Source organism: Anopheles ziemanni, unplaced genomic scaffold (genome assembly GCF_943734765.1).
Source record: "Anopheles ziemanni unplaced genomic scaffold, idAnoZiCoDA_A2_x.2 U_27, whole genome shotgun sequence".
Lineage (NCBI taxonomy): Eukaryota > Metazoa > Arthropoda > Insecta > Diptera > Culicidae > Anopheles > Anopheles ziemanni.
Window position 1 is genome coordinate 37,433 of NW_026689899.1, and position 17,574 is coordinate 55,006.

The 17,574-nt window shown below is 42.1% G+C and overlaps 1 protein-coding gene across 1 annotated transcript; it reads right to left on the reverse strand.

Annotated features, from left to right (window-relative positions):
* Nucleotides 1-11,889: 11,889 nt before the first annotated feature.
* LOC131292789 (uncharacterized) lies at nucleotides 11,890-17,025 on the reverse strand. The gene has a single exon (XM_058320872.1). The coding sequence runs from the start codon at nucleotides 17,023-17,025 to the stop codon at nucleotides 11,890-11,892; it is 5,136 nt and encodes a 1,711-aa protein (XP_058176855.1).
* Nucleotides 17,026-17,574: the final 549 nt, after the last annotated feature.

Here is a 17,574-nt window from a genome sequence, read left to right on the forward strand (position 1 = left end):
CACTTTAAGCACCTTCTAAAGACCATTTTGCATCGTCTCATTCTCTTTAAAGTCACTTTAAGCACCTTCTAAACCTCATTTTGCATCGTCTCATTCTCTTTAAAGTCACTTTAAGCACCTTCTAAACCTCATTTTGCATCGTCTCATTCTCTTTAAAGTCACCTTAAGCACCTTCTAAACACCATTTTGCATCGTCTCATTCTCTTTAAAGTCACTTTAAGCACCTTCTAAACACCATTTTGCATCGTCTCATTCTCTTTAAAGTCACTTTAAGCACCTTCTAAACCTCATTTTGCATCGTCTCATTCTCTTTAAAGTCACCTTAAGCACCTTCTAAACCTCATTTTGCATCGTCTCATTCTCTTTAAAGTCACTTTAAGCACCTTCTAAACCTCATTTTGCATCGTCTCATTCTCTTTAAAGTCACTTTAAGCACCTTCTAAACCTCATTTTGCATCGTCTCATTCTCTTTAAAGTCACCTTAAGCACCTTCTTAACCTCATTTTGCATCGTCTCATTCTCTTTAAAGTCACCTTAAGCACCTTCTAAACCTCATTTTGCATCGTCTCATTCTCTTTAAAGTCACTTTAAGCACCTTCTAAACCTCATTTTGCATCGTCTCATTCTCTTTAAAGTCACCTTAAGCACCTTCTAAAGACCATTTTGCATCGTCTCATTCTCTTTAAAGTCACTTTAAGCACCTTCTAAACACCATTTTGCATCGTCTCATTCTCTTTAACGTCACCTTAAGCACCTTCTAAACCTCATTTTGCATCGTCTCATTCTCTTTAAAGTCACTTTAAGCACCTTCTAAACCTCATTTTGCATCGTCTCATTCTCTTTAAAGTCACCTTAAGCACCTTCTAAAGACCATTTTGCATCGTCTCATTCTCTTTAAAGTCACTTTAAGCACCTTCTAAACCTCATTTTGCATCGTCTCATTCTCTTTAAAATCACTTTAAGCACCTTCTAAACACCATTTTGCATCGTCTCATTCTCTTTAAAGTCACTTTAAGCACCTTCTAAACACCATTTTGCATCGTCTCATTCTCTTTAAAGTCACTTTAAGCACCTTCTAAACCTCATTTTGCATCGTCTCATTCTCTTTAAAGTCACCTTAAGCACCTTCTAAACACCATTTTGCATCGTCTCATTCTCTTTAAAGTCACCTTAAGCACCTTCTAAACACCATTTTGCATCGTCTCATTCTCTTTAAAGTCACTTTAAGCACCTTCCAAACCTCATTTTGCATCGTCTTATTCTCTTTAAAGTCACTTTAAGCACCATCTAAACACCATTTTGCATCGTCTCATTCTCTTTAAAGTCACTTTAAGCACCTTCTAAACCTCATTTTGCATCGTCTCATTCTCTTTAAAGTCACTTTAAGCACCTTCTAAACCTCATTTTGCATCGTCTCATTCTCTTTAAAGTCACCTTAAGCACCTTCTAAACCTCATTTTGCATCGTCTCATTCTCTTTAAAGTCACTTTAAGCACCTTCTAAACCTCATTTTGCATCGTCTCATTCTCTTTAAAGTCACCTTAAGCACCTTCTAAACACCATTTTGCATCGTCTCATTCTCTTTCAAGTCACTTTAAGCACCTTCTAAACACCATTTTGCATCGTCTCATTCTCTTTAAAGTCACCTTAAGCACCTTCTAAACACCATTTTGCATCGTCTCATTCTCTTTAAAGTCACTTTCAGCACCTTCTAAACCTCATTTTGCATCGTCTCATTCTCTTTAAAGTCACTTTAAGCACCTTCTAAACACCATTTTGCATCGTCTCATTCTCTTTAAAGTCACTTTAAGCACCTTCTAAACACCATTTTGCATCGTCTCATTCTCTTTAAAGTCACTTTAAGCACCTTCTAAACACCATTTTGCATCGTCTCATTCTCTTTAAAGTCACTTTAAGCACCTTCTAAACACCATTTTGCATCGTCTCATTCTCTTTAAAGTCACTTTAAGCACCTTCTAAACCTCATTTTGCATCGTCTCATTCTCTTTAAAGTAACTTTAAGCACCTTCTAAACACCATTTTGCATCGTCTCATTCTCTTTAAAGTCACTTTAAGCACCTTCTAAACCTCATTTTGCATCGTCTCATTCTCTTTAAAGTCACTTTAAGCACCTTCTTAACCTCATTTTGCATCGTCTCATTCTCTTTAAAGTCACTTTAAGCACCTTCTAAACCTCATTTTGCATCGTCTCATTCTCTTTAAAGTCACTTTAAGCACCTTCTAAACACCATTTTGCATCGTCTCATTCTCTTTAAAGTCACTTTAAGCACCTTCTAAACACCATTTTGCATCGTCTCATTCTCTTTAAAGTCACCTTAAGCACCTTCTAAACACCATTTTGCATCGTCTCATTCTCTTTAAAGTCACTTTAAGCACCTTCTAAACACCATTTTGCATCGTCTCATTCTCTTTAAAGTCACTTTAAGCACCTTCTAAACCTCATTTTGCATCGTCTCATTCTCTTTAAAGTCACCTTAAGCACCTTCTAAACCTCATTTTGCATCGTCTCATTCTCTTTAAAGTCACCTTAAGCACCTTTCAAACACCATTTTGCATCGTCTCATTCTCTTTAAAGTCACTTTAAGCACCTACTAAACCTCATTTTGCATCGTCTCATTCTCTTTAAAGTCACTTTAAGCACCTTCTAAACACCATTTTGCATCGTCTCATTCTCTTTAAAGTCACTTTAAGCACCTTCTAAACCTCATTTTGCATCGTCTCATTCTCTTTAAAGTCACTTTAAGCACCTTCTAAACCTCATTTTGCATCGTCTCATTCTCTTTAAAGTCACTTTAAGCACCTTCTAAACCTCATTTTGCATCGTCTCATTCTCTTTAAAGTCACTTTAAGCACCTTCTTAACCTCATTTTGCATCGTCTCATTCTCTTTAAAGTCACTTTAAGCACCTTCTAAACCTCATTTTGCATCGTCTCATTCTCTTTAAAGTCACCTTAAGCACCTTCTAAACCTCATTTTGCATCGTCTCATTCTCTTTAAAGTCACCTTAAGCACCTTCTAAAGACCATTTTGCATCGTCTCATTCTCTTTAAAGTCACTTTAAGCACCTTCTAAACCTCATTTTGCATCGTCTCATTCTCTTTAAAGTCACCTTAAGCACCTTCTAAAGACCATTTTGCATCGTCTCATTCTCTTTAAAGTCACTTTAAGCACCTTCTAAACCTCATTTTGCATCGTCTCATTCTCTTTAAAGTAACTTTAAGCACCTTCTAAACACCATTTTGCATCGTCTCATTCTCTTTAAAGTCACTTTAAGCACCTTCTAAACCTCATTTTGCATCGTCTCATTCTCTTCAAAGTCACTTTAAGCACCTTCTAAACCTCATTTTGCATCGTCTCATTCTCTTTAAAGTCACTTTAAGCACCTTCTAAACACCATTTTGCATCGTCTCATTCTCTTTAAAGTCACTTTAAGCACCTTCTAAACACCATTTTGCATCGTCTCATTCTCTTTAAAGTCACTTTAAGCACCTTCTAAACACCATTTTGCATCGTCTCATTCTCTTTAAAGTCACCTTAAGCACCTTCTAAACACCATTTTGCATCGTCTCATTCTCTTTAAAGTCACCTTAAGCACCTTCTAAAGACCATTTTGCATCGTCTCATTCTCTTTAAAGTCACTTTAAGCACCTTCTAAACCTCATTTTGCATCGTCTCATTCTCTTTAAAGTAACTTTAAGCACCTTCTAAACACCATTTTGCATCGTCTCATTCTCTTTAAAGTCACTTTAAGCACCTTCTAAACCTCATTTTGCATCGTCTCATTCTCTTTAAAGTCACTTTAAGCACCTTCTAAACCTCATTTTGCATCGTCTCATTCTCTTTAAAGTAACTTTAAGCACCTTCTAAACACCATTTTGCATCGTCTCATTCTCTTTAAAGTCACTTTAAGCACCTTCTAAACCTCATTTTGCATCGTCTCATTCTCTTTAAAGTCACTTTAAGCACCTTCTTAACCTCATTTTGCATCGTCTCATTCTCTTTAAAGTCACTTTAAGCACCTTCTAAACCTCATTTTGCATCGTCTCATTCTCTTTAAAGTCACTTTAAGCACCTTCTAAACACCATTTTGCATCGTCTCATTCTCTTTAAAGTAACTTTAAGCACCTTCTAAACACCATTTTGCATCGTCTCATTCTCTTTAAAGTCACTTTAAGCACCTTCTAAACCTCATTTTGCATCGTCTCATTCTCTTTAAAGTCACCTTAAGCACCTTCTAAAGACCATTTTGCATCGTCTCATTCTCTTTAAAGTCACTTTAAGCACCTTCTAAACACCATTTTGCATCGTCTCATTCTCTTTAAAGTCACCTTAAGCACCTTCTAAACCTCATTTTGCATCGTCTCATTCTCTTTAAAGTCACTTTAAGCACCTTCTAAACCTCATTTTGCATCGTCTCGTTCTCTTTAAAGTCACCTTAAGCACCTTCTAAAGACCATTTTGCATCGTCTCATTCTCTTTAAAGTCACTTTAAGCACCTTCTAAACCTCATTTTGCATCGTCTCATTCTCTTTAAAATCACTTTAAGCACCTTCTAAACACCATTTTGCATCGTCTCATTCTCTTTAAAGTCACTTTAAGCACCTTCTAAACACCATTTTGCATCGTCTCATTCTCTTTAAAGTCACTTTAAGCACCTTCTAAACCTCATTTTGCATCGTCTCATTCTCTTTAAAGTCACCTTAAGCACCTTCTAAACACCATTTTGCATCGTCTCATTCTCTTTAAAGTCACCTTAAGCACCTTCTAAACACCATTTTGCATCGTCTCATTCTCTTTAAAGTCACCTTAAGCACCTTCTAAACCTCATTTTGCATCGTCTTATTCTCTTTAAAGTCACTTTAAGCACCATCTAAACGCCATTTTGCATCGTCTCATTCTCTTTAAAGTCACTTTAAGCACCTTCTAAACCTCATTTTGCATCGTCTCATTCTCTTTAAAGTCACTTTAAGCACCTTCTAAACCTCATTTTGCATCGTCTCATTCTCTTTAAAGTCACCTTAAGCACCTTCTAAACCTCATTTTGCATCGTCTCATTCTCTTTAAAGTCACTTTAAGCACCTTCTAAACCTCATTTTGCATCGTCTCATTCTCTTTAAAGTCACCTTAAGCACCTTCTAAACACCATTTTGCATCGTCTCATTCTCTTTCAAGTCACTTTAAGCACCTTCTAAACACCATTTTGCATCGTCTCATTCTCTTTAAAGTCACCTTAAGCACCTTCTAAACACCATTTTGCATCGTCTCATTCTCTTCACTTAAAAGCATCGTCTCATTCTCTTCACTAAAGTCACTTTCAGCACCTTCTAAACCTCATTTTGCATCGTCTCATTCTCTTTAAAGTCACTTTAAGCACCTTCTAAACACCATTTTGCATCGTCTCATTCTCTTTAAAGTCACTTTAAGCACCTTCTAAACACCATTTTGCATCGTCTCATTCTCTTTAAAGTCACCTTAAGCACCTTCTAAACACCATTTTGCATCGTCTCATTCTCTTTAAAGTCACTTTAAGCACCTTCTAAACACCATTTTGCATCGTCTCATTCTCTTTAAAGTCACTTTAAGCACCTTCTAAACCTCATTTTGCATCGTCTCATTCTCTTTAAAGTAACTTTAAGCACCTTCTAAACACCATTTTGCATCGTCTCATTCTCTTTAAAGTCACTTTAAGCACCTTCTAAACCTCATTTTGCATCGTCTCATTCTCTTTAAAGTCGCTTTAAGCACCTTCTTAACCTCATTTTGCATCGTCTCATTCTCTTTAAAGTCACTTTAAGCACCTTCTAAACCTCATTTTGCATCGTCTCATTCTCTTTAAAGTCACTTTAAGCACCTTCTAAACACCATTTTGCATCGTCTCATTCTCTTTAAAGTCACTTTAAGCACCTTCTAAACACCATTTTGCATCGTCTCATTCTCTTTAAAGTCACCTTAAGCACCTTCTAAACACCATTTTGCATCGTCTCATTCTCTTTAAAGTCACTTTAAGCACCTTCTAAACACCATTTTGCATCGTCTCATTCTCTTTAAAGTCACTTTAAGCACCTTCTAAACCTCATTTTGCATCGTCTCATTCTCTTTAAAGTCACCTTAAGCACCTTCTAAACCTCATTTTGCATCGTCTCATTCTCTTTAAAGTCACCTTAAGCACCTTTCAAACACCATTTTGCATCGTCTCATTCTCTTTAAAGTCACTTTAAGCACCTTCTAAACCTCATTTTGCATCGTCTCATTCTCTTTAAAGTCACTTTAAGCACCTTCTAAATACCATTTTGCATCGTCTCATTCTCTTTAAAGTCACTTTAAGCACCTTCTAAACCTCATTTTGCATCGTCTCATTCTCTTTAAAGTCACTTTAAGCACCTTCTAAACCTCATTTTGCATCGTCTCATTCTCTTTAAAGTCACTTTAAGCACCTTCTAAACCTCATTTTGCATCGTCTCATTCTCTTTAAAGTCACCTTAAGCACCTTCTAAACACCATTTTGCATCGTCTCATTCTCTTTAAAGTCACTTTAAGCACCTTCTAAACACCATTTTGCATCGTCTCATTCTCTTTAAAGTCACTTTAAGCACCTTCTAAACACCATTTTGCATCGTCTCATTCTCTTTAAAGTCACTTTAAGCACCTTCTAAACCTCATTTTGCATCGTCTCATTCTCTTTAAAGTCACTTTAAGCACCTTCTAAACCTCATTTTGCATCGTCTCATTCTCTTTAAAGTCACCTTAAGCACCTTCTAAACCTCATTTTGCATCGTCTCATTCTCTTTAAAGTCACCTTAAGCACCTTCTAAACACCATTTTGCATCGTCTCATTCTCTTTAAAGTCACTTTAAGCACCTTCTAAACACCATTTTGCATCGTCTCATTCTCTTTAAAGTCACTTTAAGCACCTTCTAAACCTCATTTTGCATCGTCTCATTCTCTTTAAAGTCACTTTAAGCACCTTCTAAACCTCATTTTGCATCGTCTCATTCTCTTTAAAGTCACTTTAAGCACCTTCTAAACACCATTTTGCATCGTCTCATTCTCTTTAAAGTCACTTTAAGCACCTTCTAAACCTCATTTTGCATCGTCTCATTCTCTTTAAAGTCACTTTAAGCACCTTCTAAACACCATTTTGCATCGTCTCATTCTCTTTAAAGTCACTTTAAGCACCTTCTAAACACCATTTTGCATCGTCTCATTCTCTTTAAAGTCACCTTAAGCACCTTCTAAACACCATTTTGCATCGTCTCATTCTCTTTAAAGTCACTTTAAGCACCTTCTAAACACCATTTTGCATCGTCTTATTCTCTTTAAAGTCACTTTAAGCACCTTCTAAACCTCATTTTGCATCGTCTCATTCTCTTTAAAGTCACTTTAAGTACCTTCTAAACCTCATTTTGCATCGTCTCATTCTCTTTAAAGTCACTTTAAGTACCTTCTAAACCTCATTTTGCATCGTCTCATTCTCTTTAAAGTCACTTTAAGCACCTTCTAAACCTCATTTTGCATCGTCTCATTCTCTTTAAAGTCACCTTAAGCACCTTCTAAACACCATTTTGCATCGTCTCATTCTCTTTAAAGTCACTTTAAGCACCTTCTAAACACCATTTTGCATCGTCTCATTCTCTTTAAAGTCACTTTAAGCACCTTCTAAACCTCATTTTGCATCGTCTCATTCTCTTTAAAGTCACTTTAAGCACCTTCTAAACCTCATTTTGCATCGTCTCATTCTCTTTAAAGTCACTTTAAGCACCTTCTAAACCTCATTTTGCATCGTCTCATTCTCTTTAAAGTCACTTTAAGCACCTTCTAAACCTCATTTTGCATCGTCTCATTCTCTTTAAAGTCACCTTAAGCACCTTCTAAACACCATTTTGCATCGTCTCATTCTCTTTAAAGTCACTTTAAGCACCTTCTAAACCTCATTTTGCATCGTCTCATTCTCTTTAAAGTCACTTTAAGCACCTTCTAAACCTCATTTTGCATCGTCTCATTCTCTTTAAAGTCACTTTAAGCACCTTCTAAACCTCATTTTGCATCGTCTCATTCTCTTTAAAGTCACTTTAAGCACCTTCTAAACCTCATTTTGCATCGTCTCATTCTCTTTAAAGTCACCTTAAGCACCTTCTAAACACCATTTTGCATCGTCTCATTCTCTTTAAAGTCACTTTAAGCACCTTCTAAAGACCATTTTGCATCGTCTCATTCTCTTTAAAGTCACTTTAAGCACCTTCTAAACCTCATTTTGCATCGTCTCATTCTCTTTAAAGTCACCTTAAGCACCTTCTAAAGACCATTTTGCATCGTCTCATTCTCTTTAAAGTCACTTTAAGCACCTTCTAAACCTCATTTTGCATCGTCTCATTCTCTTTAAAGTCACTTTAAGCACCTTCTAAACCTCATTTTGCATCGTCTCATTCTCTTTAAAGTCACTTTAAGCACCTTCTAAACCTCATTTTGCATCGTCTCATTCTCTTTAAAGTCACCTTAAGCACCTTCTAAACACCATTTTGCATCGTCTCATTCTCTTTAAAGTCACTTTAAGCACCTTCTAAACACCATTTTGCATCGTCTCATTCTCTTTAAAGTCACTTTAAGCACCTTCTAAACACCATTTTGCATCGTCTCATTCTCTTTAAAGTCACTTTAAGCACCTTCTAAACACCATTTTGCATCGTCTCATTCTCTTTAAAGTCACTTTAAGCACCTTCTAAACCTCATTTTGCATCGTCTCATTCTCTTTAAAGTCACTTTAAGCACCTTCTAAACCTCATTTTGCATCGTCTCATTCTCTTTAAAGTCACTTTAAGCACCTTCTAAACCTCATTTTGCATCGTCTCATTCTCTTTAAAGTCACTTTAAGCACCTTCTAAACCTCATTTTGCATCGTCTCATTCTCTTTAAAGTCACTTTAAGCACCTTCTAAACCTCATTTTGCATCGTCTCATTCTCTTTAAAGTCACCTTAAGCACCTTCTAAACACCATTTTGCATCGTCTCATTCTCTTTAAAGTCACTTTAAGCACCTTCTAAACACCATTTTGCATCGTCTCATTCTCTTTAAAGTCACTTTAAGCACCTTCTAAACACCATTTTGCATCGTCTCATTCTCTTTAAAGTCACTTTAAGCACCTTCTAAAGACCATTTTGCATCGTCTCATTCTCTTTAAAGTCACTGTAGGGTACGGCCTACTCCGGAACTTGTTACTCAACAGGTGGATAGAGAAAAGAAGAAAATGGTTTCAAAAATCTGGGTTTGTCCAACGGTACCAGAGAACGCAATATAGTGTCCACAGATCGCTACCCGCCAGGGACTTTCTGTGGATTATAATGCTAAGTATGTTGGGGACAGAGCCTAACAAACACCAGTGGTTTTTTCTCAAGTTGGGTTTATTTGATTTCCTGAACGCCTTTACTTACGTCACAAATGTTGTGCTAGCGATGTCTAAGACCGGTGACACTGTTATCAATTAACCGTTATTTTTGAACAGCAGGTTATCATAAACTGGTACTTGTAGGGTTTCGTTAAATTCAAAATTCCTAACTGTTCAGAACCTTGTAGAGTTCTGTGGCCTACCTTTAGGCGTCGCAATATCGTACATTCTGCCACCTTAAAATTGCATAATTTTAACTGTTTGCTTTTGGTAATACACACAGCTTTACCAATGGCCTAGTCACTGTACTTCCCTTACTTGTACGCAATGTAAAAACACGCGCTTTGCCATCCTTTCCAGGATGCTCCTCGGTTACGCGTGCTAATGGCCAACACGCCGAAGGCACATTATCTTCCTTAATCCTTATACTTAAAATAGTTTGGAGCGTTACTTAGCGTTTTTTTTCGTTTGACGCGTTTTTTCGACCATGCGTTTTTCGACCGTCGCGCCCGCCACAGCTAAAACCAAACATGCGATGGAAACACTCTCTCTCTGAATCGTTTTCAGCAGAACATCAAGAGCAAAATCACTACAGCATAACACAAAACCTCTGTGTCTTGAACGATAAAGTTTTCATTTTCACTTAAGCACATGTTTTAATGTATTTTAGAAAAAACTTTTGTAAACAAAACCTCCACACGTACGAATGAACAACTTGGAACTGCATTGACAGCTTGCTTTGATTTCCTTTGTAAAGGTAGGGTAATGTAGACCAGTTTCATGCAAATGATATTTTTTCAAGACACTGACAAGGCCAAGGTATGTCCATCGTTTCAAGGTAACCTAATTTTTAAATCAACATGTTTTGTTATCAAAATAGATAAAAAAAATGCTTTTATTGCACCTTTAGTGCTTAAAAAAACTGTTTGCTTTATTTTTGTTCATCGATCATATGGTGATTCTTTTATCATCGAAAAATAATAGATACGTCAGCTGTCCCAACCTTGGTTATTTGATGCAAATATTAATTTCAAGCAAGGCCCAAGGTATATATAATGTTTCAAGGTAGCTTTATTATAAAATCAATAGTTTTTGTGATCAATGTGTTCTAAAAATGTCAGGATTTTTAGTTTAGCAAACTATAAACTGAAGAAGCGTGGTTTTCATATTTGGATTTGATGAACATACAATGATGCTTTTAGTTTCGAAAAATAAAGATACTCCGACTATCCTAACGCTGTTTATTTTATGAAAACAACTTTGTCCACGGTACAAGAAGCATTCAAAAATTTAAGGAGACTTTATGATAAAATCAGTAATTTGGTTATCCATTGGTGGGCCCAAGGTGTGTATAGAGTTGTAAGGTATCTTTGTAAAAGAACATTTTTTGTTTTCAAAAAGATGTGATGCGTTCCGTAAAACAATTGTTTATGCTAACAACAATCAGCAGAAACACGATAGCAATCGGTTTTACTTTCTATTTCATGTAAATATAATGGGCATGTGAAACTGATCTTGTGCAAACCCAAGGTGTACACAGCATATCAAATAAAGATAATGGAATATCATCATGGGTTTTCAATAAAAAAAAAGGAATTGCAAGGTGATTTAATTTTTTTGTCATAATTTTGACATCTTGATGCAACAGTTTTGACACCTTTGAGGAGGGCTGGAGACAAGGTGTATATATTAGAAAGTGAAGTCGTCCAGAGTAAAATGACATTTCATGACTTGACGTAACACTGCTGTTGGTATTGTGGTGAGTTTTGAGTGAGTATTGGACAAGGTTTGAGGTTATGACATATCAATACTCAAATATGGCACACCTGCCACAGCGACGTAATGTCACCTTCCATATATATATACCTTGGGCTTGAAAGCCAAAAAAAAGTGAAATAGAGACATGACAGAGAAGAAGGAGCAAGAGGGAGAGGAAGTCAGATAGACTGGGGAAGCAGGAATGAAAGAGAAATAGAGAAAAAGAGAGAGAGAGAGAGAGATAGAGAGAGAGAGAGAGAGAGAGAGAGAGAGAGAGAGAGAGAAGGGGTGGGAAGAGAGTGAGATAGAGAGAGAGAGAGGGGGGGGAGGCGTGAGAGAGAGAGAATGAGGAGTGAGGGAGAGGGGATGTGAGAGGGGCAGCATAAGAGGGGGAACGGGAACAACCGTGCGCTGGCCGACTTTGGTAGCAACGTGGTCAGTTAATTGGAACGAACAAGGCGGGATAAGGGAGATACATCCTTCCGAGCAACACAGAAGGTGGGGGATAGCATGCGTCACAGTGTTCCGGGTTTCGAGCTGATACTGCGGGGCTTCGAGCTGGACCAGGAAGAGGTCCAGAAAGATTCGCATCTAATTTTTGATTCCACAATTCGAATTTGTATTTTAACCCGCTTACCACCATATGACACAAAAGACCTACTACAGAAAGAACTAGAAAAAGTAACGCGGACGACATGAAACCTTCCATGGGGCGGAAGGGGATCCAGGAGTTACCGACGGGCCAGGTACCTGGCCTCCAAAAAACTAGTTATAACTAACGTTCCTGGCGTTACTGTGGTTGTACCTTCCTTTGTCCATTTAGAACGCGCCTGCAGTTGTTGTAAATACTCCTTCTGCCAACGGTTCCAAAAGTGCTGGCGAAGTTGTTGAACATGACGCCAGTGGTTCAACCGGTTTTCGGCTTCGTACAGCAAGCAGTGGTCCGGAACAAGCTGTAGGTTCGTTCCAACCAGGAAATGTCCAGGAGTGAGGGCTGTCATATCGTGTGGGTCATCTGACATCGATGTTATAGGTCGGGAGTTGACACAGCATTCTATCTCGTCCAGCAGCGTAGACATGTCCTCATACGAAAGTGATGTCGTTCCTAAAACGCGCACTAGGTGGTACTTCATGGTTTTGACGGCGGCTTCCCACAGTCCACCGAAGTGAGGAGCTCTTGGTGGGATGAACTTCCATGAAATTTTGCGTTCTAGTGTCCAAGCTTGAATGCTCTGCTGGTGCTCAGTTGTACGCAACAGCTTGTACAACTCGTTCAGCTTGTTTGCTGCTCCCTTGAAGTTCGTCGCGTTGTCCGAGTGTAACTCCAATGGCAAACCACGACGAGACACAAACCGTCGTAATGCTGCTATAAATGCTTCCGTTGTCAGGTTTGACACCAGCTCGATGTGTACGGCACGGGTGGTGAAGCATACAAATATGGCGACGTATGCCTTCACGGGCGCCGCCCGTCGGTGGCCACCTTTCAGGAACACTGGACCACAGTAGTCAACACCGGTGATCGAAAAAGGAGGGGCCGGTGTTACTCGGACAGCCGGGAGGTCAGCCATTATAGTTGCTGACGACGATGGTCGGGCGCGGAAGCAGGTGTGGCACTGGTGAAATACCATCCGGGCGAGATTTCGGCCACTTGTAATCCAGAAGCGTTGTCTGCACGTGTTTAGCATCAGAGTCGGTCCCGCGTGAAGTAACTGTTTATGAAAATGTTCCATCAGCAGTCGAGCAAATGGATGACTGGCAGGAACAACTAGTGGATGCTTAACATCCTCCGCTAGCGGTGAATTGGACAAACGTCCTCCAACTCGGATGATTCCGTCAGCTCCTAGTTGCGGATGCAACCATCTAAGCGGGGACGACGCAGGAACGGGTTTCTTCTGCTGCAAGGCCTTGATTTCTTGCTGCAGGTGGTCTCGTTGAGCCAAGCGGCACAGTACTTCTTCCGCATCCGTCAAATCCTTAGTCGTCAGGCCAGGGTTCTCGTACGACCGGCGTTTGGTGCATCGGTTCCAATACTGAACCCAGTACGCTGTCATCCGTCGCAGCTTAGAGTACGATGAGAAAAGCGTAAAGATGCGATGAGCTGGCAGCTCAATGGCAGCGCATGCCACAACTGCTACTCGCTGCTCTGCTTGCACTGAAGGATCTGGTGTCGCAAGCAGTGGTGGAGGCCATTGATCTTCTGGCAGGCTCATCCAGGAAGGACCCTGCCACCATAGGGTACTGGAGAGGAGATCTTTGCCCAAACATCCTCTCGAAGCAAGGTCAGCCGGGTTGTCGACTCCTGCGATGTGACGCCACGTGCAACCTTCTGTTAATTGTTGCACCTGCGATACCCGGTTGGCAACATATGGCTTCCAGGAGTTTGGTGATGCTCGCAGCCAATGTACCACAGTCATGGAGTCTGTCCAGAAGACTGCCAGAGATCCTGGGTTTACCGCAGTCCTTACTCGGTCGAATAGCAAGCTGGCCAACTGTGCTGCGCACAGTTCAAGCCGAGCGATAGAGTGCTTGCTATTGAGGGGCGTCACTTTGGTTTTTGAGGCGAAGAGCTCCATTGTGCCATGTCCCTGGGCATCGCAACTACGGATGTAGCAGCATGCTCCATATCCTTTCTCCGAAGCATCGCAGAAGACGTGGTATTGGATGGTAGTCACTGAAGATTTAATGGCGACTCGCGGAATGCTGATGTTGTGAAGGTAATGCATTTGCTCAAGAAAGTTGAGCCATTCCGTTCGTAGCTGCAGCGGAAGTTCAGCATCCCATCCCCAGGGTTGTTGGTTGACGTGTTTCAGAGTCCATACACGTTGAAGAAGTTGCTTGGCAACCGCCTTCACTGGGTCAACAAACCCTACCGGATCGTAAATCTTCCCAATGGTGGACAATACCTTGCGTTTGGTTGCATCTTCGTTGACATCCGGGGCTTGGACTTTGAAGCGCAGAGTGTCCGCTGACGTATCCCATATGATTCCAAGTGTTGCCAACGATCCGTCGTCATCGTCGTTGGGATATGGGCTGGATGCTCGGCTTTGTTGGTCCACATGATGCAACACCGCTTCCTCGTTTGATGCCCATTTCCGCAGCTCAAATCCACCTTTGGCAAACAGTTGTTCGGTTTGCTGTTGCAAGGTTTGAGCAGCCTCGAGTGAATCAGCTCCAGACACAAAGTCATCCACGTAGAAGTCAGAAAACCGAGCTGCTGCTATTGGAAACTCACTCCCATGATCCAATACTGTTTGTTGCAGAGATCTCACCGCAAGGAATGGTGCAGATGCGGTGCCATAAGTTACAGTATTCAGCTCATATTCTTCGATGGGATCATGGGGCGAAGCTCGCCACAGAATGCGCTGTAGGGCGCGATCGCTGGGATGTACCCATACTTGGCGGTACATTTTTGCCACATCTCCTGTCAGTGCAATTTGATGAGTTCTGAATCGCATCAGAATCGATGTAGCATCTTGTTGAATTGTTGGTCCGATCATCAGCGTATCATTCAACGACACTCGTGTCGATGACTTGCTGAATGCGTCGAACACAACCCGACACTTCGTGGTGGTGCTGTCGGCCTTAAAAACAGGATGGTGTGGGAGGTAGAATGTTTCCCGACTATCAACTGCTGCTGCCACCTTTGTCATGTGGCCTAAGCGGAGGTATTCGGCCATGAACTCCACGTATGCCTTTTTTGTTTCGGGTTCTCGCTGCATACGTCTCTCGATAGCCAGAATCCGATGGAGGGCGATCGTCCGCGAGTCACCTAGTTTCCCGATCATGTCAGACTTTCTCGGAAGTCGGACGACATATCGGCCGGCTTCGTCTCTGCTTGTAGTGGCCGCGTAGTGGTCCTCACAGGCTCTCTCCTCGATACTCCAACTAGGGAGACTGCCTACGTCTTCTATTGCGAAGAATTTCCGCATCATCGTAGTCAGCTCGTTGGTGTGTACGGCGACTGAACACACCACTGGCAGCGACTTCTCTGCTATCTGGGCTGTGCCACTTACAACCCACCCAAATGCTGTTTCTTGGAGTGACGGCATACCTTCTCCAAGTGAGATGCGTCCGGTTTTTAAAAGCTCGTAGAAGCACGCCGCACCCAGGATGATATCGATTCCACCAGGCTTGTGGAATGTTGGGTCAGCCAAGACGCAGGTTGCTGGAATCGTCCACTGGCTGTGGTTTATACGATGGGCCGGCACATCTGCTGACAGCTTGGGCAGTACCAGCATCTCCAGCGACGTCGAAAATGATGAACAGCGTGACTGGATGGTGGCTCGTACTGATGACTTTACGTTCGTCGCTTGGCTGCCACCAACCCCCGACAGCGGAATGCTCACCGACTTCCGAGGTAGGTTTAAGAATTGCGCCAACCTTCCCGTAATGAAGTTGGACTGTGCTCCACTGTCCAAGAGAGCCCTTGCAGCATGGTTCTTCCCTGCGCTGTCAGTGATGTACAACATGACGGTTGACAGCAACACTGTCGATGGTATCGCCGTGTGAAGCGATATTGTAGCTGTACGGTGTTCTGCTGCAGATGTTGGCTGTTCGTGACGGATCTCGCTGGCGGCACTAGTCCCTTCGTCGTGGAGCAAGGTGTGATGTTTCTGCTGGCACCGACGACACGTCCACTTCGATGGGCACCCTTTGTTGAGATGACCAGCTCCGAAACAGTTGAAACAACGTTTCCAACTTCGGAGCTTGTCCCGTTTGTCTGGTAGCGATAGTGCTATGAAATCCGCGCACTTGCTGAGCATATGGTGACCCAGGCACATCACACACGTTGCGGTCGGTGATGGAGTAACGGTCGACGTGAACGCTTTAGTAGGAGCCGGCTTTGGACGAGATGGTTTGTCCGTATTGCCTGCTGCGCAGCTCTCCAACACTTCACATTGACGCGTGATATAGTCGAAGGTACGGAACAAATCCGGAAACTCGCCGTGCTGCAATGTGAGCTCCCATGCCTTTCGAGTATTGGGGTCCATACACGACGCGAGGATGTGTGTGATGATGAGGTTGCTGGTTTCGTCGATGTTCTTCTCTAAGAACTGCAACCCATCAACATGACCCTTGCACGCTTCTACTAGTGAGCGAAGTTCGCTGGCTGATTCGCGTTGCACGGGTTTTAGTTGGAGCAACCCAGCAATGTGTTTGTCGACGATTGCTCGTGGGTTCGCAAACCGCCTTTCGAGTACCTCCCAGGCACTCTTGAAGTTGTTGCTGCTCACCATTGCCGCATTGATGATTCCTGCTGCCTTTCCGGTGAGTGCCTTGTTCAGGTGGTGTAACTTAGCTGCATCCGAATCATTTGTCCTTCCCATGATGTCGAGGAACATGGCCTTGAACTTGGGCCACTCCTCGTAGCGTCCGTCGAAGGTCGGCATCGGGACACTTAGATGATGCGCTGCCGAAGTTACAGGAGCTGCTGAAGCTGTTGGTGTTTTGTCCTGCTGTGCCTCCAGCTTGGCTGTGGAGGTGGCGTGCAACTTCCGGAATGCGTCGTCAGCGTCCATGTCGACTTCTAGATCATCTGGCAGTAGATCGATGACGTTCTGCATCAACCTGGCGTGGGCGCCTTGAAGTTCCATTAACGTACGTAAGTGCACCCGTACAGTAGCCGGAGGGAGTTTTTCGTCAGTGATGTCCGGCTGAAGCTGTGATAGTTGACGATAGGCCAGCTTCATTTTGGCGCGCAGCACTGCTAACTCACGATCACCTGGTGATGACATGGACGGTTTTGGTGACACATGCTGAGCAGTCGTTTCTAATACGTGGTCACTCGCGCACTGTTGTACGTTGGCTTCCGTAGCCTCTTGGTCGGAATTATCACTCCCATCATGTTCTGGTGGCGGGGAGTGCATCACTTTATTCCTGCGTGTGTTCATTGTCACTTCTGACTAGTCTTTTGCACTTTTCACTTGTTCACTACACTGTTTTGTCAGCGTCGACTGCTACGACACTCTGGACTGGTACTCACAATCACGCTGAGTAAACTTCTCGTGGCGATGAGACGCTGGACGGTACCACCGAAGGAAACTCACACCTTGAGTTATCTTCCCGTGAGGCCCCGATGCGCACTGGATCGGCCTCGTGTGGTGTCCGTGGTCTGCCACCGATGGAAAATCAACCCGTCCGGTTGATACACGATTCTTGTAGACGCTGGGTTGAACAAACGCTGGGCACGAAGCGCTGGACTGATCCACTGAAGAGAACTCCCGACTTGGGTTCTCTCCCCTTGAGGCACCGATGCGCACTGGATCGGCCTCGTGTGGTGTCCGTGGTCTGCCACCGATGTACGATCAACCCGTCCGGTTGATGAGGTTCCTCTTCCGACGACGAATGTATGAAATAATCTGCGCACGATAGGTTCGTTGCGCCGATCCGGTTCGAAGGACCAAAATGTAGGGTAC